At 38.2% G+C, this 27,012-nt stretch overlaps 1 protein-coding gene across 8 annotated transcripts in view; it reads left to right on the top strand.

Annotated features, from left to right (window-relative positions):
* GAB1 (GRB2 associated binding protein 1) overlaps positions 1-27,012 on the top strand; it is a 102,886-nt gene that overhangs the window by 68,962 nt on the left and 6,912 nt on the right. For 3 of the 8 annotated variants that reach the window (XM_069779922.1, XM_069779913.1, XM_069779975.1), the window contains exons 3-8: positions 1,874-2,087; positions 5,313-5,393; positions 9,317-9,921; positions 12,088-12,173; positions 12,381-12,684; positions 25,837-25,926. In XM_069779922.1, the coding sequence (XP_069636023.1) occupies positions 1,874-2,087; positions 5,313-5,393; positions 9,317-9,921; positions 12,088-12,173; positions 12,381-12,684; positions 25,837-25,926 (1,380 nt within the window). The remainder of the gene's footprint in view (positions 1-1,873; positions 2,088-5,312; positions 5,394-9,316; positions 9,922-12,087; positions 12,174-12,380; positions 12,685-25,836; positions 25,927-27,012) is intronic. The other 5 variants (XM_069779956.1, XM_069779942.1, XM_069779950.1 and 2 more) reach the window with 4 other exon arrangements.

Here is a 27,012-nt window from a genome sequence, read left to right on the forward strand (position 1 = left end):
ATGAGAAGGTTGTGTGCAGTCAGGGACAAGGAACAGGGATGGGGATTGTGGTACACCAAAGTCCTTGAGGATCTTGTCTGTAAGTGTGACCAAAGAATGATAGTGTATGTGGCAGGAAACCTTTCTTCTCTGCTCTTACTTGTGCATAAATTTACTTGCATTCCTCAGTTCTGGAGGGGACAGGACAGAGGTACTTGACCTTTCTCCCACTACCTCTTTTCCAGGAGCAAGAAATACATGCCTGGTAGGTCCATTCAGGTACCTCTCTGTTCTTGCTATTGAACCCCAACATTAGGGGAATGAAGAAATATCAGTAGGTGCCTCAGATAGGCTCCTTCAAGCTCTTGAAATTCCTAAGTAATAGAAAACTGTTCATATTTTAATATTTTGGCATGTAGTAAAGAAACCATTTTACTTTTGTGCGTTTGAGATTAGTAGGTGCAGTCTGGTCAGGCACAATCTTATATAAAAACTTCTTTTTAGGTTATCCTACCTTTTCAGGTAGGTTGAGTTGAGGAATTTTCATACATCTGGACGACTTCCACGCATATGGGTGTGGTGGGATTTAATTTCTGAGCCTGTCCAAGTGCCATGGGAGTTCAAAGCAAGTACTGCTGTTCCTATTTCCACGCCTAAATCGCTTGTACCTAGTGTACACAGAACTGGAAGCAGGAGGGCTATGTTCTGTTCTGCTCATCTGGTTCTTCCCAGGGTAGTGCTGGGAAGCAGAAGCTGGATGAAGTTACTTTGTAGTGCATAGCTGGCCTGTAAGCCTAACAGGAGCAGTCTGCACTGGATAATAATATGTTCATTTAAACAATGCTAATAATCAGCGTCCATTCTTGGGATGTGCAAATTGGAGTGTACAATGAGTTGCAAGTACAAGGGAGCCTTGATAATTGGGGAACAATTTGCTTAATTATGTTGTTCTTAGTCAATGTGTCATTAAAACAATGAGAAAGTTAAATCATTGTTTAATGTTTGATGGTGTCAATCTTTTCCAGTCTCCCAGATAATTTAATAGTCAGGATACATGAATTGGGAAGGAAAAAAGAAGTTACTTTAGAATATACATTAACAGGAATTGGATAAGAATTATAAAGACATGTTTATTTAAAAAAAAACAACCAACAACAACAGAAAAAAACAACCAAAAAAACCCCCACAAAACTGCAACATCTCCCCCCCCCCCCCCAAAAAACCCCGATCCAAAATAATAACAGCTAAACCACAACTGCTTCATTTATTGCACTAAAATAAAAAGTTGGGGTATGCAATGAGGGGGCTTAGTAGGACATGGTACCTGTTGTACCTCTGTGTTATTTTTATAGTTGTAAGGGATCTTCCATTGCAAAAGCAGCATTTTTCCTGTTGCTTTTCAGATATTGAGAGAGGCCGATTTGTGACTGGTCTCTAATCTCGAATGTTGAAGTGACCTTGGTCAAAAAGGGAAGAATATGTGCAAGCACTGACTCAGGTTACCATATTCAAGTAATAACCTATGGGCCTTTGTCTGCTCTTGATTAAAACAACAGATCTGTGTTCTTAGCTGTCTTACTGCAGCTGTCAGCATCTTTGTTCTTTCTGTGACCAGAAAACAGATTAAATAAGTCATTAAATAAGGCATAACCTCTGTTTCCAAGGCATACTTAAGAAATGTATTACGGTTTGAAAAAATATAAAGAGATTGTAAGGATTTATATATAAATGCTCTGAAACAAATGTTAATATCCAGATGTTCTTATGTCCACTGATTCTACAGTTTTGAATTAAAACCCCTGACTTTTCTCATCCTCTGTTAATAAATCTTTTTGGTAGCATTGCAAGACTACTTCTTCATTGTAAAGAGAATGCTTTGCTTCTGTGTTTGCAGATGCTGTGAAGCCACCAGTCAGTTCCTTACAACCATCTGCTGAGTTACCCTTGCCCATCAACACTTCACCGCCTTCCATGCAAGCAGAATCTTCCCTACCTCCTCCTTATCAGCTTATTAACATCCCCCCACTGGAGTCTTCCTCTGGTCAAGAAGATCCTCAAGACTACCTACTGCTAATAAACTGTCAAAGTAAAAAACCTGAACCTATGAGGTAAGTGACATTTTTTTCTTAGTAACACTTATTTGTATTACAGGCCAAGAATGTTCGTGCTAAAAGCACTTTTTTTATTGCGGAGTCATTGAACATTTGGATGCGCATAATCTGTGGGGGGAAGCTGCCTGTAACTTTTGCTGCTTTTCTTCCCTGTGATGGAACTTTTTGCAGCAATAGTAAGTTGTTTGATCAGCGCTAGACCCATATTGCATTCTTCAAAAGTGTGGACAGTAATTGCCAACATGAAGTATCAGATAAATGCAGCGATCCAAGCATTTCATTATAGCTTGGAGTTGTGCATGGCACAGAGTGGAGAAGTGCCCTTTCTTTAGCCACAATCTGGTGTGTTTAGTCCAGTCTAGGACTAGAAAAAGCCAGAGAAATTTAGCCTTTCTCTCTTCTGGTATTTGGTGCCCCAGTTTTGCCAGTTAAAGCTTTCATGGAAGGGATACAGTAAAACATGCTGATATTTATTATCACCTGCCAGGTTACCACATCACTGAATATAGCAATCCTCAAATGGTACTTGTTGACTATTACTAACATGGTTCAGACTCTCAAGCAAGAGTAAAAGATAATTATTTTATGGTAACTAAGAATGCAGGAGACTTAAACCACTCAATTTCTGTATCCTGAATTTTAACTTTTTCAAATAACAGGTAATTAAAAATAAGCTCAAATAAGCCTTATTTTTTACTGAATAAAGAATATCCAAACAGTCAGTTCTCCAGAGAAGCGTGCAATAGGAAATTTTAAGGAAAGAATTGGCAGCTTCTACTAAATTAAGTGTATATTTATTTCTCCAACTCCTACTTCTAACTTAAACAGACGTACAGCATCTCCTGCATGAGAGGTTATGATATTTATGGTAGCTACCTGAGAAATATTACTATGTTTTTTCAGAATGGATCATGGCAGCCATACCTGAAGCAGGCTGGCCAGGGTCTTAGTGGAATATCCGTCCTCTGAGATTTTTTAAAAAAAAAAAAAAAGCCAACCACAAACAAACTTGACTAGACAAGGTCCTAAGGAGCCTTACCTGACTTTGAAGTTGGCTGTGCTTAGAGGTATTGGAAGAGCTGGACCAGGTAATCTCCAGAGGTCCCCTCCAACCTTGAGTATTCTGTGGGAGAGCCTTATAAATCTCTCTGGCAGACCTCTTTTCTACAGTAAGTTAAAATAAAATCTGCTGGGGTATTTCCAGAAAAATAAACAAAACGTCATATTCTTTTTGTGATTGCATACAAGTACATGGAAGGCTGAGGAAAGCTTCCTTTGAAAGTGTTTTCATGAGTATTTCACATACTCCCTTAGGGCCATACCTTTTAGTGGCGGTGCCTTCTTCATCAACACCTTGATGCTCTGCCAGTTTTACCTGTGCCATGTGCTCTCCGCTCCCTTGGCATTTTTATCTTGCTCTATTGTGCCTAAGGTGTTTCCTGCTCCGTTTACTGATGATTACATGGTAGAAAAGTATCCACCCTTTACAATCTTTCTTATAAAACAGAGGAATGAGCCTACAGTTCTCCTAGTGTATGGAATGTGCAGGTTACGGGCAGCATGGCATGCCCCAAAGCCTCCTGCAAGAGAAGGGGAAACCCAGTGTTTGCTTTCTCAGTGTTAAAGGTTTCAGCATTTAGGGATGTTTAGAAGCTGATGGTGCCCAAGAGATATGTCACTATTCCTGCCAGGAGCTGACAAAAAGTTCAGTATCATTTCCTGAGCAGCTTGGCAGAGAAATCTTGACTTTTCATTTCAGCACCCTGGCTCATCAGAAATGTGTCTGAGTGCCTGTTTGCTTCTGCGAGGGATGGGCACACAGTGGATTTCAAACACCACCACATCAAGTGTGGTTTTAGGAATGATCAAGGTTGGGATGTGTAATTGACTTTCTGACCTGACTTCCACAGTTGTCTGATGTGTGGGTTAAGTAGAGGGAGTGAAGTCTGATGAGACCATAAAAGGGGGCACAAAACATGGCAAGGTATAGAGTCCATGAATAGCCTGCAAAATTTCTTGAGGAAGACACTGGTGACATAGGAGAGAAGGTATTTGGGTGTTGGGGAGGGCAGAAGGTCCAATGGAGATAAAATGCTGAGGGAACTGAGAAAGAACTGAACAAAGTCTTTGGGAGTATAGAGATTGTTTAAATAAATGATGTTTTTCTAGGAATATTTGAAGACAGTGAAACATTGGCATTGTGATTACTTGGAAATTATATGGGCTTAATGTATTATATTTAACTAAATTCACTAACTAGCTATGTCCTTTTATTAGGAAGGCTGTAATAATGAAAATTTAGAATAATAGTTGTTGGGAGTTTCAGTTCCACCTAAAATGACTGCTTATGTTTCATGTCTGGTACCATAGGTATTCTGCTGGATTTAGGCTGCAGTATGGAGGTTATAGACCTTTTCCTATGGAATTAGAGCTATGTGTATCTGCATAGCATATTACTAAGATGATTAGTTAGAGGGCACCCTGTGCCCTACCCCAATCCACATCCTGACAGGTCAAGAAAAAAATTAAATGCCTGCATCATTTTCCTATTGATTTCCAGGCTTGGAACAATTTATCTGTGTATTTCATACAACCTTTTTTCCTTAGTGTAAAGTGCAAAGCTTAATAGATGTAATTAAATAGGCAGGTATTGTTACTGGAACAGTTTATTTCTACGACTTTTTCCCTTTAGACTTTAATGTTGACAATATGCAGAGGGAACGTTTTCTGTTCTAATTTTGCATGTTAGTTTATAGATAATCTGGGAACCACAGAATTTTATTTCAAGGTTTTGGGGTTCTTTTCCAGGTGAGACAGGTAACTGTGTAATATAGAGGAAGTATCCCAGCTGCCTCTTTGAAATTTTTAAGAATTGTGGTTAAGAATTTGTTATGAACTAACAAATAATTTTTAAATGCTTCATTACAGTGTCATGCAATGCACCACATACTGTTGTGAGAATATCTTGGACACAGCACTTGCAGCTGTAATAATCATGCTGTATTTTGTCTAAAATAGTTTTATGCTCTGATCACTGTTAACTTGAGAGAAAGCATTGTTCGACTGTAGCATTTAGTGAGATTTTAAGGTTCGTATTTGGATCCTAAATAAGAAAATGCAGCCAAAGACAGTTTCCAAAACCCTTATTGTTCTGGCTCATTCGAGAGATATATTGCAATACTAAACACTGTCTTCCTCATCTTTCCTATGTTTATGAACCAGCCAAGGGTCACCCTTTCTCTCGGAAGAAGGGCAGGAATACCTGCTATTAGAAGATTTTGAAAGTAAAAAGATTCCACTGCAGTGAGTGAACAGTAGCCATATTTGGAACACGTGTGAAAAATTAATCACAGAGCCATTAACTTGCCTGAAAATACTGTTTGTTTGAGATGCGTCTTGCATGGTGTTCTGTAAGTTTTAACAGAGAAACTATGTAACTTTGGCTTCCATTTTCTGGAAATAGAGCTGGTTTAATATTTATTTATTTATTCACATTTTTACTGCGCTTGCTGTTTCTTTCCCAGATTGCTGGCCCACGAGCAGTTTTGCTGCCACTTAGTTCATAGTATTCTGTTTGATTGCTCATATCGATTCCTGCAGATGGGAAAAGAATCAGCTCGAAAGAATGAGTGGTCAAGCCAGACCCAATACAGCATATTAAAAATGGGATGATTACCCCTCAAACTGAAACACTTTTAAAACTTTTTTCTTGGGTGTCTGTCAACAAGTATTTTTAGTATGTGGAGGCAGGCTTTTTATTGGGCTCCCCCTGCCTCAATACCCCACCACTTCTCTGTGCATCTTAATGTCCAGTCCTTGTAGATCAGCAGGCTGTACAGTTATCTCTTCTTGATATGTGGAAAGAGATGTCCAGTCTTAGCACGGAGTAAGGAATAGTTTGGCCACTTAGCATAATTTGTAGATATGTGATGCCTGCATTTGATAACACTGAACTCATGTCACAGTCATCCTCTTCTTATAAATAGGGTGAGGAGTTTTCATTGTTATATCCAACTTTGCCATTATTTTAAACTGACGTGTTAAAAAACATTCATACTTATGTTAATAACCAGTTGTTAATGGAATATTTAAGCTAATTGATTGTTTTGTTTGAGCTGTTCTGAAGTGCGTGGGAAAAATAAAAATTTTCAGGTAACTTTCTTAACTGCAGAAGTCATCAATCATCCTGTATCTGAAATCCTTTTTTAAAAAAAGCAGGAGTAAAGTCTGTCCCTGAACAGTAGTCCTAACCTAAATTTCCTTGAGGTAACATGAATCAACTATGCATTGTAGATTTTCAAAATTGTACATGGTGTTCTTATGATCAGTGGTTAATACTGACTTTTGAAAGCTAGTTAAACTTCAGAGGCTGAATTCCCTGTCTTCGTTTTGATGTAAACTGCTTTCTTGGCCCATGTTTCAGACTGTCTTCAAACTTTCAGTCTTGCAAAATCAGATTAGTTACAACCCACCTATGTTTTGAAAACTATTTCAATAGACTAAGAAGTTGATTTCAAAAGATTACTTTTAAAACCATGAAGTAAATCAGAAATGCCCTCTTATAATGAGAAATGTAAGTTTTTGCTATCAGCTGAGCAAATGACAGGCCTGGCTGCCTTGTGTCATGGCTTTTGAAAGTCGTCTGTTTTCACAAGTGCTTGTGGTCAAGAAAGAAGCAGCAGCATTCACTTAGACCCATAAAAACTCCTGAGTTTAAAAATGATAGTGTTTGTTGCTTACGTATGATGGGTAATCCTTAAGCACTGGCCTTGTACGTGTGCTGTTGTTGCATTTTGAGCTTTGGTTATATACTCCTGCATGTTTTTGTAAGATAAATGTAGTGTTTATATCTTATTTCTGTAGTTTTGGAATTTTTTCATTTTAAAGTATATCCTAGTGAACTGGAACTAATAATTTTGGTTCTACAATTGATTGTCAGTGTCCAGCTTCTCTAGACTGCCCACTTTATTTTTATAGCATGTAAAATACAGATCACAATCCTTGCCATACTTGCTTATGTAAAAGACACGTGACTTTTGCTGGGACTTTGGTCTGAATGAATATCACAGAACTAGAAGAGTACATCCAGAAAGTGAGCAACTCCTGAATGAATTCTTCAAGAGCAAGGGCTGCAGCTGGGGCTAAACTCAGAGTCTTACTAGTCACACAGTATGTGCACAATTTATTATGCACTCTGTAACCTCATGTAATTCCTTCAGTCCTATGTGCTCTATTTTTTGTCTGTTAAACTTGCAGTGGTTTCTTAGTGAATTTTTGAAGCTCTGAGGCAAAGGAAGTAAACTGTTAGCAAATGAGATATGTTTCTGATAGTCAGCATCATAAGGAATATAAGTTTTACTTCCTCAGTTGTGCCAAGGGTAAATACTTAATGAGAACATTCTCTTCTCTTTTTTGGGGTCTGTTAAACCAAATGCAGATTATTGTTTGGAGCCACCTAGGAACCAATTCTTACCAGTGAGGCAGAACTTAAATCTGTGTTTAAAATAGTAACCAGAGCAACATTAGTGTACTTTTTTCTAATTAAAAAAACCCACACCAAAAAAACTAAGAACAAGCTAATAGAAAAAAGTGATTTAATTAAAGCCAGAGAAGAACTCTCATAAGCCGCTTGGACTGATGGAAGATTGTACCACTGCTATTAAACAGAACAAAAACCAGTTGGTTAGGTGAATGACATTTCTCTTTACTGCAGATGTCCAGTCTAAGCTAATCACGTCTGTTCCCTTGACAGCTAGCAGAGAGGCACTTTGGGAGTGATTCATCGGGTTTAGATGGATATCTAAGAAGAACAGATTGTGTTTCACACAGTCTCCATTTCTCCAATGACTGCAGAGGAAACCTAAATGAATAGCTAAACTGGATTCCTTTCTTCTCAGGTTACCAGAACCCTGAGAGATAAATCCAGCTGTCCCTTAAGAAAGTTTTGTGCAATCTTACCGACAAATTGAAATATGAATAATAAATTTTGGTTGTGATCACTTTGATGTAGAGAGCCCCTTCAAATAAGGGAAAAAAATGCTTCTTGTGGTAGTCATGCTGTTGATTTTTATATATTTTATTCCTCAGAAGTTTTGTAAACTGCATGGTCCAGTTGCTTAATACAGCTTAGTAAGAGTAGTATAGCAGCTATTCATTGATACACACTCATGCTGAAATATTTACATACATATCTATAAATTAACACAATGGTATGGTACTGTGGTAAGGAAAACAGGAAATATCATGATATGGTTGATCAAAAAGTATATGGACTGCCTTAACTCCACCTGTGTTAGTATTTTGCCACTGTCTTGACTTTCATTTAAGCAAGGAGTCAGACTGATAACAGAATTTCTTTGCCTGGAGCAAGGTAAAAGGGGAGGTTTGTTTTTAAAAAAAAAAAAAAAAAGTTGTAATGTGTTTACTTTCTGTGTAAGTTTATTGGTAATGGTTAGTACCAGTACTAATGAGTGCTATTCTCATAAAAGATAGAATTTCCAAAGACAGCAAAGGTAAACTACTGTGCAGTTTTATCTAACAACACTGCCTTAACTTGCATTCAAGACAAAAGCACTCTGTTGCACATGCATCCTATGGATTCCTCCCCCACTCCCCTGAAGAGCATGCTATCTTCCTCCTATTTCTGTTCTTATCTGTTATTTCTTTCTCCGTTATGTATTTCAAACCAGTATTATATGGTCAATAGATAACTTTAGGCATACACTTCAGAGTGTTATAAGCAGTCATGGTTTTTCCTCTAACATTTTTTTTTCATGCTGATTAGAACTAGTAAGTACTGTAAACCCAAGGATTAAGTGTATTATTTTAACCTTTAACAGTGCCATTAAAGTGCTGCTAATTTGCAGCATGGGGGGGGGGGAAATTCCCCACCCCCAAACAAACTCTGCTCCAAATTGGCATCATGGAAATCACTTGCTGTATGAAACATCAGCTTGTTGTTTAGCTGCTGCTAAAGGTCCACATTTGTGTTACCCATTTCACATGCATGGGTTTGTATGTATGTAGTTACTTAGGATCCTTCTTAAGTACTGCTGTTTGTTTAATAATTGAGTTCCTGCATTTCATTTTAAAAAAAAAAATTAAGAATTGGAAGACACTGGTAGACATTTTAGTTGTTTACATTTTAAATGTTGTGTTTGTTATTTGTAATGTTTGTTTTTCTTTATATGTTCATCAGCATTTTAATCTTACCATCTTATGTGTAGATCTCATGCTGACTCAGCAAAATCCAGCTCTTCTGAAACAGACTGCAATGATAATGTGCCCTCCCACAAAAATCCTGCTCCATCAGCGAGCAAGCATGCTGTGAATGGCTTTTTTCAGCAGCAAGGTGTCTATGACTCTCCACCTTCTCGTACTGGACTGACACTGGCAGACTGCAGCCTTTATAACCTGCCTAGGAGTTACTCACAGGATGTTTTACCGAAGGCAGCATCTCCATCTGGGACTGATGCAGAAGGAGAGCAACATGTTTTCAATACCCCGTCAGCAGCATCTTCATTAGACACACAGATGAGACACATCTCCATTAGCTATGACATTCCCCCCACACCTGGAGGTACTTACCAGATTCCACGAACTTTTCCAGAGGGAACGTTGTCTCAGACTTCAAAACTGGAGACTATTCCAGATATTCCTCCACCTCGGCCACCAAAACCTCACCACGCTGCAGATCGATCTCCTGTGGAAACATGTAGCATTAGTCGCACTGCTTCAGACACTGATAGTAGTTATTGCATCCCTACAGCAGGAATGCCACCCTCGCGCAGTAATACCATTTCAACTGTAGATTTGAATATCTTTCGTAAAGGTCAGTGTTCCATGTTTTATCTTGCTCTTCCAGAATTTTTGTGTTAAATGATGTAATCTTGTGACGAATGATGTGATATGAATGATACAAATGGGCTGAATGATGTGAGGGGCATTTCTAGCCTTTAAGAACAAGCGTGTAGCCCTTCACAAAGCAGTCTGTGGTCGCAATGCCTAAAATACACAAGAAGAGGGAAAAGAGAAGATTATTAAAGGAAACCAGCAAAGCACAGAACATGCGATGAGGGATGCATATTGCACGGTGGCATTCAGTCTTAGCTAAAAATACTTGAAGACCTAGACATATTTATGGTGTTACTTGTCTTTAGAAGACAGCAGTGAAGAACTAATCATCTTTTTTTTTTGCTAATAAGCTCGTATAGCTGAGTTCAAGACTGCTGTTAGCAGTGTTTCAGAATGACCAAAGTGAGGTTAGCATATAGTGGTCCAAATCTGCAGAAGCTGAAGTGTTTCCTGAAGGTCAGTGGGACTTGGTGTATACCCAGAGCTTTGAGATCAACCCTGATCTGGTGATCGTTGCCACCAACCTTTATTTCTTGCAATACATATGTGTACTGCAGTTTTTATGTAAAATTTAATTTGTTCCTTATAGTCACCTAAATGTTGGTATTCCAGATGTGCTAGTGCATTTTTTTTTACTGTTTTTCCTTTAGCAGCTGGGTGTATTTCAGGTCCTACCAAATCTGGTGGAGCTACTTAAAGACGTTGGTGTTTCTTGGGGGCTTTTTCTGCCTGTTTTTTTGTTCTGTTCTTATTCAGGTTTAAACTTGAGAAATGCAGTGAGAGGTAGATATTGGGAAAGTGATATTTACTGTTACAGAGAGCAGTTGTTCTCGTCTTGTTAACCACTCTTGGGCTAAGAGTTTTGGGTTTTTTAGGTTCCTGAGGCAGGTGGGTATCACAGTGTTAGTTTTAAAGTGGAATTTTAAACTGGTTAGAGTCAATGCTAGTGTTAGAGGGGATTTTAAAGGAAAATTGTTGGGGTTGTGCTGGATACAGGATGGGAAGCTGAAATGAGGAAGGGGACAGGGACAGACCTTTTAGAGGAGGCAATATACAGAATGAATGTGATCATACAGGTGTGCAGATAATATTATCCTGTTTATCATTCATGTTGTAGGCTAAGTGTAATAATATTGGTGGTTGTTAGTGTTTTAAAATGACAAAGTAACACCCTGAAAGACCCTTGTTTGCTTTGCTTCACTAATCTTCTCTCATTTTGCTAAGTTTATAAGTGAGTACTTCTACATTAAAGCTGAGATTGTCAGCCTCAGGAAAAGTAGTCTTTCTGAAAATACTGTTTTAATTTGGCACTTAATGACAGAAGTGTTTTATTTTTCCTCTGAGGTGGAAATCTCCAAAACGCTTCAGAGCTTTTTTTCAGGGCAAGGTGGGGATAAAACCCAGAGTTTGCCCACAGTTTCTGTCTTGGCATCAGGAGGAGGCATGCTTGTTGCAGGGTAAGGCAGCTTGTTGCCTGCATGAGTGAGCAGGACCTGGGAGCCAGATGTCTCACAAACACCCCTGTCCACCAGAGAAGCAGCCACAAAGCTGAGGACCTTCTTAATGCGGACTGCCAAGAGCCAGGACCCTGCAAATGGAGAGATCTTTGCTTCTGTAGCAGTTCATTCAAACTGAAAGCCCCTGGAGACCACACTGGGGAGCTTAGAGCAGGGATTCACCTGTTCCTGCAACAGACTGAATCCTGTTGAATCAGCACTTCCCACGAGAAGGGCATTCAGTCAGAAAACCTTTCTCCAGACCCTAAATTACATCTGCTGTTTATTTTAGAATAGGTTTTTCATGAGGGCCCACTGTCTCAAAACCCACTCTTACACTAAGTTCTTACACCTGCCTATTTGAAAGGAAGACTTTGCTGCTTCTTTAAAAGGAAAAATCACTTTTTCTTTTCTTGCCATGGAAAAATGCCACTATAAGAGCTTCAGGTTGTGACTGATGAGTGCTAAGTTTGTTTGTGAACACAGTCCTCTCAAGTATATCGATAAAATCTATGGGCCACAGCTACAGGAGGTGTGTTTGTATGCTCTCAGAAGCAGACAGTAAATAACAACAGACTCTGGATGCCTGGTGCCAAGTGACAGGAACAGGGATGATAAATAGCCACTTTCTCTTCTTGTTTCTTTAGAAATTAGTTCTCAAGACTGTTACGATATTCCACGAACGTTTCCGAATGACAGATCTAATTCACTGGAGGGCTTCCATAACCACTTTGTAAGTATGACTTGATCTGATGAGAGGCAACAGTGACAGTGCTTGAATGCTCTTTGTTCCCATGTAAAAAAGCAAGCTGTATGGTGTTTGTGATTTTTCAGTTTCAGTAGAATATATTAATCTGAGTAGATTAGGTTAAAAAAACTCATATGATTCACAGCTGATTGCATAACTTATTTTGTTAAAGGAAATATATGTTAATTCTAGAAAAACAGAAGCATGTTGACAGTGGGAAGTGTTTCAAGTGAAGAACTAGATGAAAATTATGTCCCAATGAATCCCAACTCTCCTCCACGACAGCATTCCAGCAGCTTCACTGAACCCATCCAGGAAACAAACTATGTACCAATGACACCAGGCACGTTTGATTTTCCGTTATTTGGAAAGCAAGTCCCTCCTCCTGCTCACATGGGTTTCAGGTCGAGTCCAAAGACCCCTCCCAGACGGTCAGTACCTGTTGCAGAATGTGAACCACCGCCAGTGGATCGGAACCTCAAACCAGACAGAAAAGGTGAGGAAAATGTACAATAGCAGTTGATTTTTATCATCTAAGAAAATAACATAGCTTTCCCAACTTCTGATTAGTGGAAAATTATCATATTTTTAGAAATTCTAACAGAATAATTTTTATCTTATGAGATGGCCATAACATAAATGAATCCTAGGATTATTTTTAATCATATTAAAACACCACAAAAACAATGCCAAATACAAGCGTAGGTTTAAATTTTATTGCTGTAGTTACTAATGAAAAGGTGACACAGAATTGCTAACACTCAGCAGTGTTTTAGTCCTTACACATAGAAGATAGCTAGCTGACTTGTGATGGAGACAGAGCACACGAGGTATTGGATAAAATACAAATTTATAGCCATAACAGTGCTTGGTACAGGATCAGTACACGTTTTTCACTGTATGAAGTAAAAGTTAAAAATAACTTCTTTAACTATTTTAGGTATTTGCTTTTGATGTAAACATTGTTGGAAGAAATTAATTGTTTCAACAAGAATGAGTTGTATATCGTGCTGCTTTTAAGTCCTACTCAAAGTATGCAGTTACAAATTCTTACATAGAATAATTCTTACAAATGTGTTCAAATGAAGGAAGAATTAGATCAAAGAAATAGTGTTTACTACTAAAGCTAATGTTAAGTCCTCATTTCAGTCTGTAAAAGCAAGGAAAATCATTTCATGTTGGAGCTGCCTAATGCTTAAGTGTTAGTGGCCACATGGGGCAGTCACGGGAAGATGTTGAACATGTGGGCTGTGAGGTTACCATATATATTTTCTTTGGGATCCAAATGGGAGGAGGGAACTGCTAATTCAAGCCAGCTCTTAAGATACATTTGCTTTATCACAGGAGCTGGGTGCCATGGTTATGTTGAAAGTTGTATAAACTGTAGTAGGTGAAAATTTCCTTGCCTTTATAGAGTGTGGTACATTAAACAAAGTCATAAAACAAAAGGAAAACTAGCTTTATGTGGAAATATTTTAAATTGCTGAATGTGTGGAAGATGACTGTTATGCGTCTGAGGAAGCCGCAACAACTTCAATGACAAAATGGAAAAAAAACCCCAAATTTCAGAGGGCCCCTTCAAAGCTATCCTAAAAAATGAATCTCCTGAATCTTGTGCATACTGGGTTTACTTTTCCTTAAAATAAGGTTTATTTGGGTGACCAGTGTTCTTAAACAAAAAAGATACTGTTGTGATGTATCTATAAGAGATATTTGCATAGAGAATCACTAATAAATAGCTTAGACTTTCCAGTTAATCTAAAATGTTTTATCAGCCAGCCTATCAGAAATAGAGGTAAATGCTTAAGGAACTCACTTCCCTACTATGCAGTTTTTCAGACAAGATAACTAACTTTCTTGTAGAAGTGGGAAGTAAAGAACATTAGGTCAAATGTTTGCACTATTTTGTTTTCGAGTAAGTCCTATTTTTAAAATTATGTGCTTGAAAAATTAGTATTTACATTGAGAATGGCTGACTATTTTGGGGAAAACAGGATAGCAAATATTCAGATGATCCGAAACACTCACTAACTAAACCTTTACATTAGTATTTTTACCACTAAGTGAAAGAAGCCTGTAATTAAGTGAAGTAGACAATATCATTATGACATAGATGATCTCAGTGGGAAATGGGAAGTACCACATGTCATTCTGGCTGTCCATCTTCAGAAAACAAGGCATGGCCTTTTTCAAGACCTTGGCTCTCTGCTTGTATCTAATTGTTTCCATGTTACCAGACAGTAGTTTTGTTTATTTCTTAAGAAATACTGGACAGTAACAGATTGATGAAAGCTGCTACTGGCAAATATTCTCAAAATAAACACTGAACTGCTTTAAAATATTTTGCCTGACTGGCCAGTTTGTGTATTTTACTGATAAAATGTTTGACCTTCAAAAGTAGTAAATTTCTATGTTGAAAAGCTTCTCACTTTTGCTGTTGGCAGTGCAAAGCAGTTGCACAGATGTCTGCTGGGGCAGCGTTGCTGCTCTTGCATCTCTCTTCTTGAAGCTGAGTTAGTGTTTCACATTCTGAAAGTGGCATGTAAGGCTCCTGCTTTGCTCCTGACCTCAAGTGCTTTACAACTAGAAAGACCTAGCTAACATCAGGGAAAAGTTTTTTAGATGGACTAACATACCTCTTAATGAGTGTATAGTAACTGGCTGTATTTTTTGCCTCTAGAATTTTAGAAGCTATTATCACTGTAAAATAATATGATTATTTAATATAATTTAGAAGATAAAGTAATTTTAAAGTAGAACTGTCCGCAGAGGTAAATATTGTATAGTAAATGCATAGGGGCTGTAAAAAACTTCATGAAGGTCGTGAGCTACTAAGAATGGTAATGATTCTGATTTATCACTGAGGGTTTTATCTTAGTAACACACACACACACACACACTGGCTCACTCAAATTTTGTCAAGTGGACTACTGCGAGTCTTCCATTCTTGTGAAGAGCAGATACGATGACACATCAGGATGGTAATATATTCCCATTTCACTAGTTGAGTTCTTCATGCAAATAACTCCTTCCAGAAATACCTTTGGGAAAATAAAACTGCAGTTCCTTTTAAATTAGAATGGGATAAAACTCTTGTTTTAGTGGACCCTTACCTAACTAAAATGAGTGTGTGCTTTATATTATACTGTGGTGCTTTTCCAGCTTTCAAATTCTTGTAGCAACTTAAATTATCAGGTTGGTTCTGCTTATATAAATGTACTGCAATGGTCTTCTGCTACAAGTTAGGGCATAGAAAGTATCAGGTTGGCTGGTATGTTCAATAAAACTTAGGCAGACATAGAAAGGGAGGAAATGGTACATAACATAGTTACCTTCTGGGTATTTCTCCTATGAATGTTGTTTTTTAATATGCCATTGGTTCAAGAATTTCTGTTGAAGACCCTTGCTGCTTCTCTAAAAGATGGTATTACTGCAGAGTTCAGGTGTGTTGGTGATAAGGCCTCCAGGTATATGAGGGGTCATCGTATGTTCTGTCTGAAGAAGCTGCTGTATCTTTTTTTATTAGTTAGAGATTGCTGCAAAAATAGTGTTTACACTGCCTCCAAGTAACAGTTCCTTTTTGGTAGCTATCCTTGTTACTGAGAAATGTCACCATCGCCTCTCACGTGAGCATTAGCTCTAGCTCAGTAATGTTGCTGTGTGGGCTAGGGAAGTTTGTTACGTTCAGTGTTAAAAATGCATTTGACAGAAATAATGCAGTGAAACTAGCACATAAAGAAAGAATGCACTGCTTTTTGTTGTCAAATGTGTATGTGTAGCATCTCCTCTGTTTTTCCTTGGTTTAATGGCTTACTGCTTACAGGCAGTATAGTTTGACAAGGCTAGAAAATGGAGGGGTCAGTGATGGCAGTGGCCATTCTGTTGCATACAGCCTGCTCTCCCCTCTGCTGTTTCTCTTCTGTAAACCTGAGATGAAACGCATACTCAGTTACTTCTGGTTCTGCTGGCTTTGAAGAATAAGGTGTCAGGCAGCAAGGATCTGGTAATCTGTCTTTCAGCAGTAGTGACGGTAATGTGTATGTCATCACGGCTCTGATATAAGCACCTGACATTCTGGATAGTTTATTAAATTGTTAAAATTCTCCAAGTTTTTAAGAATAGGTACAGTTTTATAAAAGTAGCAACTGTGACAGGCAACTGAGTTATGAAAAAAATCAATAACATTGGTAAACTAAATGTAGGTAATAAATAGGTCTAAAATTCACTTAAAGTACATGCACATTCTTCTGAGGAGAGTACTTGTGCAGCCCTGCTGTGAGAGCCTGAGGCTCTTCAGTCTTCCCGCCTGAAGGGGTAGCCTGGGCCAGGAGCCATGGTGAGATGCCCTGTGTCTTTTCCCACTGGGTTCTAGAAAAGCTTTGTTTTAGAAAATGGGTTAAAAAATAATAACAAATTTTAAAAGAATAAATATATATAGCTTTGAGATTACACTACATTTTTATGTAGTTTCATTTTTCTAGCTCACAGTCACTTCTGTAAATGAGGGGAGCTTCCAGTACTTTCTGGAAGTCTTGAAAGTCATTTCAAAACATGGTGTTGGCTTCCTGCCCCAATATAACTTGAATCAAAGGGCTTTACTATTTCTTTAGAGAAGCATACCAGAAGGTAAGTGATACATTGCTTGGGACAAAACGGAGAGCGCTTGGCCAGGTGCTTTTCTGCATTCACCTGTAATTGAATGACAAAAATAATCTTTTTTTTTTTTTTAATTTGGTTTTTCAGGGTGCTATTTCTTTTATTATAAAGGACCATTGTCTATATTGATTTTGTATTTCTGCTTTTTGGCTGCTTTAGCTTGCCACGGGTGCATGTAGTTGTGATGCTAAATTGGAAGCATTGTTGCTAGCAAAAGGCTTCAAGCGTAAAAAATATTGCATCCATCCATGCAGCTGGGTCTTATTCTCTGAATTGTTCAAAGACTGTGACTGGTTCTGCCACAGGGCGAGTACGTGGCATTTGTGTTGACAGTCACATGTTCCTTCCTCAAAATACCATTTATCCAAGAAGGAGCAGTAGAGTTAAAGGTGCCCAGATGCAGTGAGGTGAAGACGCCCTAGACAGCTAAGGCACCAAAGAACAGCCAGGTTCTCTTTTGCTCCATCTCATGCTTTCCCTGGGGCTCTTCAAAATACCTTAAAAGGGTTGTGATGCGAGGCACTGGATCCTGGGATCTCCATCCTGCTGACAGCTTGCAGGACTGTAGTGAGCATTTCACCGCTCCACAGGGAACTGCTCCGTGTGGCAAGGCGGGTCCCAGGTGGCTGTGCTGGCAGTCCACAAGAAGGTTTTAAGGCCTGACAGAGGTCTGTGAGTCTAGATGATCTTAACCTTCAGTGCAAACATGACATAAGGCAGAGATCAAGGAAAGTTGCAGGGTCGAAAATAAAAGGGGTAGGGTGTGAATTGGTTTTTATAGGTCAGGAGGCAGCATTTGAGTGGTAGGGGGGTGTCTGTGAGCCTCTGGGCATGATAATGGCCCCCTCCTGCCCCATGATTTATTTCCAGGGGCAGGGGTGTGGGTTTTGTGACCTTAAAGCAAGACTGTAAGACCAAACAACTACAAAATAAGATTTGTTTTGTTTTGTTTTAAATACTTATTTAGGAGCTGTCCAGGATTCCTTATAGCTCTGTAAGATTTAGTGTGTGCATGTGTACATCTCGTCTGTAAAGTTCAAAGCTCTCAAGAAATACATGCTTGCCATCTTGACTGACAAAACACAGTTTTTCAATATCTGAATCACACAGTTAAGTCAATGATGGAATTGGTGATGGCAGAATTTAGTTCTGCAAAGTCTCGGTTTGATGTCCTACTTCCTGTAACCTGGTAACTTCTATTTTCTGAGGGGCAGCATGTCTCTTTAGCAAAGTGGGGGTTTTAAGGTTCTGAAAAGAAATGTATGAACCATAGGCATATGGCTGAATTAACAATTCACGACCATGATGGAATGAAAATCAAAAGTAGAATCTCATTCATTTGAGTATAGTGTAACACTGCCACTTCTGTAATGTTTTTGATCCATAGCACTTAATAACATGTTCTGGGATAGTTCAGTTTAGCACAGATCTTAGTTTAGGGTCATGGGGAGCTGTGATAGAATGATGCACTCGGGATCACTAAGTGGATTGCTGACAGAGGCAGTAAAGAACTTGAGATTCCTAGCCTACAACATGGTACTGGACTTTGTTCTATTTGTCTTGAATAGCAATTGGATTTGCCCAAATGTTGTTAGAGTTTAATTGCATTCAAGATTATTTTAAACAAGATTTTTCAGTCCTATTTTTGGGTTGGATTGCAGAGATTATTTTGTTGATGGCAAAAATAACCAATAGCAAGTACAGTGCATTTTCACCTTTTTTTTTTTTTTTTTTTAACAAAAGGCTTATCTTTCAACAAAAATATATCAGCATTTAATCTGAGATGCTTCCTGCAACTTGAGTCCATACGATTGCCTTTAAAAGAGACTGCTGCTTGGCCCTGGTAATTTTCAGCCCAGCAAGTGGTAAGCTAGGATTTAGAGACAGTGAGTGATGCACACATTTCTTTTCATGCCAACAAAATACTCAGTTGCACCTTGAAAACAAGAAAACAAACAAACGAAAGAAACCACGGGAGAGGAAAAAAATTCTCATGGAGTTTGGACTTGTGATTATTTTAAAAATGTTAAAAATTTTATCTGGTTGTTTTTCTTATAGGTTTTTCTCATTTAAGATGTTACAAGACATAATTGTGTGGTTAAACCACAAATATGTGGATTGGTTATAAAAATGTGGCTGTATCTTTGCCATGACTACTCATGATCATCTCCCAAACAGATTAACTTCATAGAAAATCCCAATTTTCTTTATTTAAGAGCATAGGCCCACTTTGAAGAGGTAACTGCATACAGAGCTTACATGTGGCAGGAAGCATCTGCCACATTCTGGCCTCCGTAGGACCCACTGTGATGCTTCTGGATGACTGGCATAACTGCCCGTTGTTGTAGTGTAGTACGATGCTGTAAAAATCCCAAGCAAAGTCGGTAGTTGTTAAGGAAACTAAGAGCCCTCATTAATCATGAAGTTAGTTATAAATAGCCTATTGAACAGTTTCCTTGTTAAATATTTACATGTTTGAGTGTCTCAGTTGGACAATGTGGGCATATTGCATGTCCTGATATAGCAGGAGCACCACACCATCCTAAGATAAAACTTCAGAGAAACAGTTAAGGCATTTGTGACGACAGGAGCTGACATTTCTATAAAAATAATAACAATTAGAAGTTGGCAACATTGCAGTGTTCTACGCTATCATGATTGTCTTGTGTATTCTTAAATAAAGGATCACTCATTTTCTCAGGCTTTAGGACAAGTAGGTATTGAAAAATTGCGAATGGTAATTTTAATCAGCAGCAAGAACTGAACTGAACTGAAGATCTGTTGGAAAAGAAACTAATTTTCATGATGGCTTTTCTGAGCAGAAGTGCTGTTCATTTTGCTTTTAAGAAATCCATGCATTTTATCCTTCCATTTGATTTTAGAAGTTACACCTCCTGTTCATTCCATTTAGGAATTTTGAAAAAGATGATTTTTGGGGATGTTTTGGTGCTTCCTCAGAGTTCCTAAAACAGGTTGAATACAAATTTATTGATTTTTTTTTTCTTCTTTTTTTCCCCTTTTTCCTTTTGCCCCCACAAGCTCCAAAGACTTCCATTTAGCTGAAAATTACTCTTCCTCCATGGCTGTACTAAATTACTTCCACAAGGCTAGTTTTTACTTGATAGCTTTAAATGAAATACATATAGCTCCTTGCTACAATACACCAGTCCTTAAATTGCAGCTGTGATTTGTCTTACAAAACTTTGAAACAACAAATAATTTCAAGTAAAGATTTCGTTTGGATGGCTGCATCACAGCTGCAGAGGAAGCTATGGTTTACTGGACATAATGGTTTTAAAAAAAAATGAAACATAGGAGTTTTCTGAAGACAAACTGCAAGACTTGCTCTGATACTAGCTGTAGAGATGGTAGTGTTGAACTCCAAAGATGCTAAGGAGAGCAAGAACAAGAGAACATGGGTAATAACTCCATATCTTTTCTTCCTTGTGCGCTTAATGCCTTTTTAAGGAAACATAGGTTTTGATATACATATTGTCATGCTATTCCATTGGCTTTTTTATATACTTAAGGTTAGGCTTGATTTTTCCAGTAAACAAGTTAAACTCTGTTATTTTTTTGTGTTTTGTTTAAAAAAAAGGGGGGGGGGGGCGGACAGGGAGCAATCTCAAGTAGTATCACTTGGACTTCATGAACCTTAGTGCAGCTTTAAACTAATAATCAATAAACACTCTAGAATACTGTACTTTGGTCTTAAAACATTGTCTTTGTTATTGAATGTTTTTAGTTCATCATGCTTTGGGGGCTTTTTAAATATAGACATGGAGAGTTACTTGCAAATTAGAGCAGTCAAATAGTATTTGGATGATTAATAGCTTTGGTATTCTCTGAATAGTTTTTATGCCATTTGGCAAATATTTTATGAATACCAGTGAACCTTAGCTGTCAGATGCAGTTGGACTTTTTTATAATCAGTATTTTTTCCAATTCATTCTTAATTTCTGGAGTATTCAAAGTACCAGTGCTCTGAGAGAAGTTACTCTCTAAGAAATAGAGACATTGTCTAAGAAAACTGGACAGCCTCTCTTCAGATGACTGCTTTCTACATTTCATAATATTGAAAAAATTAAGTTGATTTCAGTTTGGGTTTACTGTTCTAAAGAGACTGTAGTTATCACCATCCATGTGGTATCCCTGACCAGAACTAACCACGTTATTGATATTCCTATTTGTTGCAGGATACTAGTATGGAAATGGTTATGAATGATGTATAACTAAATACATGTTCCTAATTAGAAGTACCTTGGCAGGAAGTAGTCTTAATAAAAACAGAGATGAAAAAGCAAATTCGGGGTATTTGTAGAGCTCTGTGCTGAAGACCATGTACTCGGGAATCAGAGTTCACTGGGTTGAGGAAGAGGAGGAGAAGGAAAGGGGGGAGGTTATTCTGCAGAATTGAAAACCAAATAATAAACCCTGTGGGAGGAAGACCGTGAGCTTCAGCCTTGTTTTTTAAGGAAAAATCTACAGTGGCTCTGAGTACTGGAATTCTTGGACCTCAGTGCAAATTTCAGTTTTCTCTAATTACAGAGAAAAGGGGCAAAGATGCATATTTTTAAATGGAAACGAGAAACTGCTGTTAGTTATGCCTCTCTGAAAGTACTTTTGTGGATGCAGGATGCTTATGTGGCTGGTTTTACCTTTTGCTCTCCCCCTCCTATTCCAAGTAAAGCACTGCTCTAGCATTCCTATGTCTGATCTCCTTGTCTCATGAGGATTAGTCCCGTTGGCCAGGAAACAGCATTAACAGATCACGCATTTCTGAAATTTTATGTCACGTTAGTAGACTTACCTTAACATTCTAAGCCCTACATAGCTGCTATTTAAATAGACCGTTGGCCTCTTTCATGAGGATGTTTGCCATTTCCTGACGTAAAATCCCTTGCCAGCAAGCCATGGAGCAAGCAGCCAGTCAGAAAAGAAGCGTTCTTAACATAAAAGTCGTTTAGTACTAGTGCTTCAAGGCGATAGCCTGAAAACAAATGAGGCTCTTCAGTGAGTGCTCTACGTCCTCAAAACAGAAAATGTTAGGACCCACCTACTCTGATGGAGGAATTTGCTGCAGGGGGACCCCTTTCCTGCTCCCCCCCACCCTGCAACTTTATATTCCAAGTGTTTTGTGGAAAACAAAAAGAGAGAATACATTAGCCAATGAAAAAAACCAAAAGGTTTTTCAGTTTAAACCATTATTTGAAACAAAATCAAACATGTGAAATGGACTCTTCTCCTGATGACTTCTCGGACAAAGGCAGCATTGACACGCACCGAAATGCCAGGAGCAGAATTCATGCCAATTGAGTGCACTCTAATGCTAGATCCATAATCGCTTGTTCTGCTTGGCAGTTTTTACAAGCAGCCATTTGTTAGAAAAATAGACTTCATTAGTGATTTTTCAGCTCAGAGTGCCCTTGCACAGTATTTGTCTGATAGAACGTGCAAAAGCTGAGCTTCTCTCTCCTGGATGTAGCACTTTGCATTTCACAGGTGGTGACTTGACTGAACAGTGAAAACATCTAATTTTCACTTCTTGTTTGGTTGGTTTCACTTGCCATAACTTATTTGGGTTTTTTTCCCTTGTAGATTTGCATCCAGTGGTGTTGCTACACAATTTATTTCCTTTTCAGTTAAAAAAGTGTGTGTGTGTATATGTAACAAAAACTATATTTTTTTTTTTACCCAGATTTATCTTTCCCAGAATAGGCGTGCAAGTTAAAAGTGTTGTCTTATGTGAGTGCCTAAACATTAGATGAGGTAAATTTGGGCCTGTGGGCCTAAACCACAGGAAATGTGTTGCTCAGTATTGCTGGTATTGGAATGCTGTATGGAACCAGGCCTTCCTAGAGACCTACTGTCCTTCCACCTTCACTAAGCTGATTTGAAGAACAGCCCTATGACAATTACCTTTACCGATTATGTCTGAATAGAGTAGGTGTTGGAGACCAGTCTGCTGTACAGGTGTGAGGCGCTTTCTCCTCTGTATTATATTCAGCTTGTTGCTTCTCGGAGGTACTAGGACGTGCTCTTGGAGAAGATTAGTGAGATTACTTGAGAACACCACCAGGAATTTCCATTGTAGTACTTAAGATATAAAGTTCTAAAAAATACGTATTTCTGTTCACAAATCTGGCTTAAGATAGTGACAGCACTGTCAATTTTTAGATAAAAATGACACTTCTAAAATTTCTGATGCATTTATTAAAAATATGTTTTTTGATTGAGTAAGGGATATTATTAAGGGCTTTCTGTACCCTAGAGCTCATGTTACTTTATCTTCTTAAATGGGCAAAAACAAGGTGGAGGAATTCCTCACTAGAGACACAAATAAGTAACCTCAGTTTTGTGATTGTTATCCCCCCTCCCCTTTTCCTTTGCCTGGTGTCAGGCCTTTTCTGTTGCACAGAATAAGCTCCTCAACAGAGATTAGGCCTTTTGTTTTTTGTTTTGTAGGCAGGGAAAAAAACCACAAAACTGCACAAACATTTTAATTTTTTGTGACATATTAAACTAGAGGTATTGCATTATCCTGGCTGGTTGGTAGCAACAAGCTGTTTTGCCACCAAATTTATTTAGGTTGAACAGTCTTTCAGCGGCAAGAGATGAAAGCCTAGTGAGTTTATTTTACACTGGAACATTTTGTATGTTCTTGTCTGATGCAGAAGAGAAATATTATAGGGACCTGTACTTATTTATATAGCTCTTCTGAAAGTCTCAGAATGGTTTGTAAGTGCTAACTTAAGTATGAGGCAAGCATTTACATAATGCCCCATTTTACAAATGGGGATAATCATAGTTCAGGATGCTTAGCTGCACGAGACCATGTAGCATCATTAACAGAAGTAGAAATAATGAGTCATAGCCCTGAGTTCCTTGGGCTTATCTTCTGTATTATGGTTTCAGGCACTTCAGCCTATGTTTGGCTATAAGAGCAGAGAGATTATGAAGTACACACTGGTTAAATAATTTCATTAACCCTGTTACCTCTGCTAGATTTCTCACTGTATGATCTGTGCTTGTATGTCAATGCATTGATTGGCATTTTAAATTGAGTTGTATTGGGCCAAATTTCTTTTAAATCAGATTATAAAACTGTGGAACACAAAGTGAATGTGATTAGGTAATGATATTCAGCGCCAGATTGTTCTTAATAAAAGGTGTTTGAATTTGAACTTCTACATTTGTTCAATTGATTTTCAGATCTTGGTCTTCTTATATAGGCAAGCTTTTATCATTGAGCTGTAGGCAAGGTACTTAAGAATATCGAATCAGCTGAGAATGAACTATGCCAACATGTTAGGTCATGCTTTTGACTTAGCTCCAGTCAACAGCATACTTTACAGAAATGCTTTGTGTACCACTTTACAATCTGGGTCTTTGGTCAGCATTGCCCAACTGCTTGGCCTTTTCATGGGCACTTCGAGCCATTTAAGGGAGCATCTGATTTTGAAATTGGAGAAGTACTGTCTGTGTGAAAATCACTTCATGTCCTTTTCTTTTTAAGGAAGTTGCTATGCAGCACTACTAGTAAATAAATAAATTTTGTTTTACCTGCATGGTCTCTCAGAAGCACTGTGTAGAAGATACTGTACAAAACCTTTCTGTTTATCTTTCTTGTTGTTACTTGATTATTCCCAATACTTCAGTGATAACAGTAATAGAGCACTTCATATGCAAAACCCGTGGGGCACAGATTTGCAAACTTCTGGTGTTTGTTGCCAAGTTTATTTTTTACAGAGCATTCTCACGCGTTGCTAGTAGTACCAGCCCACATCTGAGTCTATACCAGTCCTTTTCTGTTTTGTGCTGTAGGGCAACTTTCTAACATAGTCAGACTTAAACTTCTCATTTGGTTAATTGTAAAGATTTACCTTTCATATGGCTTCTTGGTGTACCACTTGAAGGCACTCACCTTTTCTAATATTAACACTTTGTCAGATAAACTTTCATGAAAGGTTAGGATTATTATGCATTATTGATCATATTTATTTAAAATAGACAATGTGACCTGGAACACTTGCAGAGGTTGGTCAAGGTGATGAAGAACTTTCTCGTTGGGAGAGGGGTTATATTACTGCCTGTAGGGAGCTTATTGACTCTAATGTTCTCTTAGTTTGTACCCTTCATCATATTACCAGATTCATCTAAAGTGTCACATTGTGTGATAGCATAACATAGGGAAATGTTATGCTAATAACATGATAGCATGATAGTGTATGATAGCATAAAATATTGGGGCATGATTGGTGCATCTACTGCACTTGTATATAGGTATATATAATTTAAAAAGGGTTTAGAGAATGTAATTTTATGACAGGGTCATTTGTGGTGGAGGTTGGCTTGTGCTGTGGCGGAAGGGGGGCAGGGAGGACAGTATGCAGGCTTGTAAAGAAAGTCCCCCTGTGTCTGCAAGGTTAGAGAGGTGGTTTTGGTACAGACAGATATAGACCTCTGGGGAACAAGTTTAACAAATACAGTGTGGAAAAAGATTCGTGGGGCTTCTCAAGTGGGAGATGCACGGTGGATAGGAGACCTCCCAGGGGTATCACTATTTCCAAAGTAATATTGTGGCTAAAGAGGATTTCATTTCTTTGAGGGTACCTCAACTTGCATCTGAAACATGACTATTCTCCTGTCATGCTAGGTATTCCTCAAATACGGAATCTTTTATGTAATGCAACTTGAAACCAGTTAATAGTAATGATCAGTTACAGTATTTGTTGATGCACTTTCTAGCCTTTTTGTACACCTTTAATGCTTGCTTCCGACAAATTACTTGCATGCAGTGTTTTCATTGTTTCTGGTTTGGTGCTTAAGCCCTTAGTGTGAGACCTAGCTAGACTGTAAAACTCTCCTTCAGCAGCTTGCTTATGCTTGTGGCATTAACCTTTCTGCAGGGGGTTGTGCTGTTTATTTACAAAATTCCATTTTCCAGTTACAAATAGAATATTATTAAGAGAGTCTTCTTTTTACCAATTAGGTCAAAGTCCTAAAATTTTAAGACCTAAACCACATGGTTTAGAGCGAACTGATTCACAAACCATAGGTGACTTTACTACAAGAAGAAAGGGTATGTACTTTAGCACTGTATGTATATGGAGCTTTATAAAAATAAGTAAAACAAAAATTAAGAAAACTGTTATTCTAGAATAACTTTAACTCTTGTATAGTCTTTTTACCTCTGCTATAATCTAAGATCACGGATGCATTTTCCTTGCCAAGCAAAAAGCTGCCTATATAAGGAATTAAAGTCTTTCTGGCTTGAACAGTGCATGGAAACATTTCCTTGACATTAACATGGGTGTTCTGATCTCTTAAGTCATAGATGTTCATATCTTGGATTTACTTTTGTCTGTTTACTTAGAAGCAAGTATATATGACTCACCTGTAAGTTGCTTGAAAAAACTTTTGTTAGGCAATAACCAGAAAGCACAGTTTACTTGGGTCTCTTGCTGTTGGCTAAACACTGAAATAAAGCAAAATATTGATCCTCTGACCATTTGCTAGCACAGAGATTTATTTATGCATCTTAATGAGCATTATTAGTCTGATGGGCTTCAAGAAAGAAGGTGCTGAGTTGGTGCCTTATATAGTCACAGGAAGTAGAGGAGACTACAAATAAGGTTAAAAATCCACAGAAGTGTCAGGGATATTACCTTTGGTTCTTAAAGCCCATTGCAACTGGATGAAATATTCCTGCTGTTCTCAGTGGGCTTTGGACAAAGTCCTGACTCTATTTCTGCTGGAGCAGTACCTTGCCTGCTGTTTATACCTGCCAGGTAGTCTCAAGCCTTTACAGAGGACTTGAGCCAAGCTAATAATTTTTGTGTCACTCATGCTTTAGTATCATCTTGCCTACATTAAGTTCGGTTCTGCCACTCTTATCTCATATGATACACTGTATCTTGAGATAGATGAGTTGTAGTTCCTCTTCTGAGTCTGTGGTGACAGCTTTTTATGAGCAAGTGAGTTAAAGTGGCAGAATTACTGGAGTAGGCTTGATATGCTTTGAGTGCGTAATTATGACTTCTTAACAGAGAAAAGGAGAAGACTGTTTGGAATACTAAAGACTCATACTTATCCGGAAAATTTGAATCGGGAGTCCTTATGTTCAGTATATGATAGCTGACTTTTCAATAAATTCAATCTGAAGAGT

Source organism: Haliaeetus albicilla, chromosome 1 (assembly GCF_947461875.1).
Source record: "Haliaeetus albicilla chromosome 1, bHalAlb1.1, whole genome shotgun sequence".
Lineage (NCBI taxonomy): Eukaryota > Metazoa > Chordata > Aves > Accipitriformes > Accipitridae > Haliaeetus > Haliaeetus albicilla.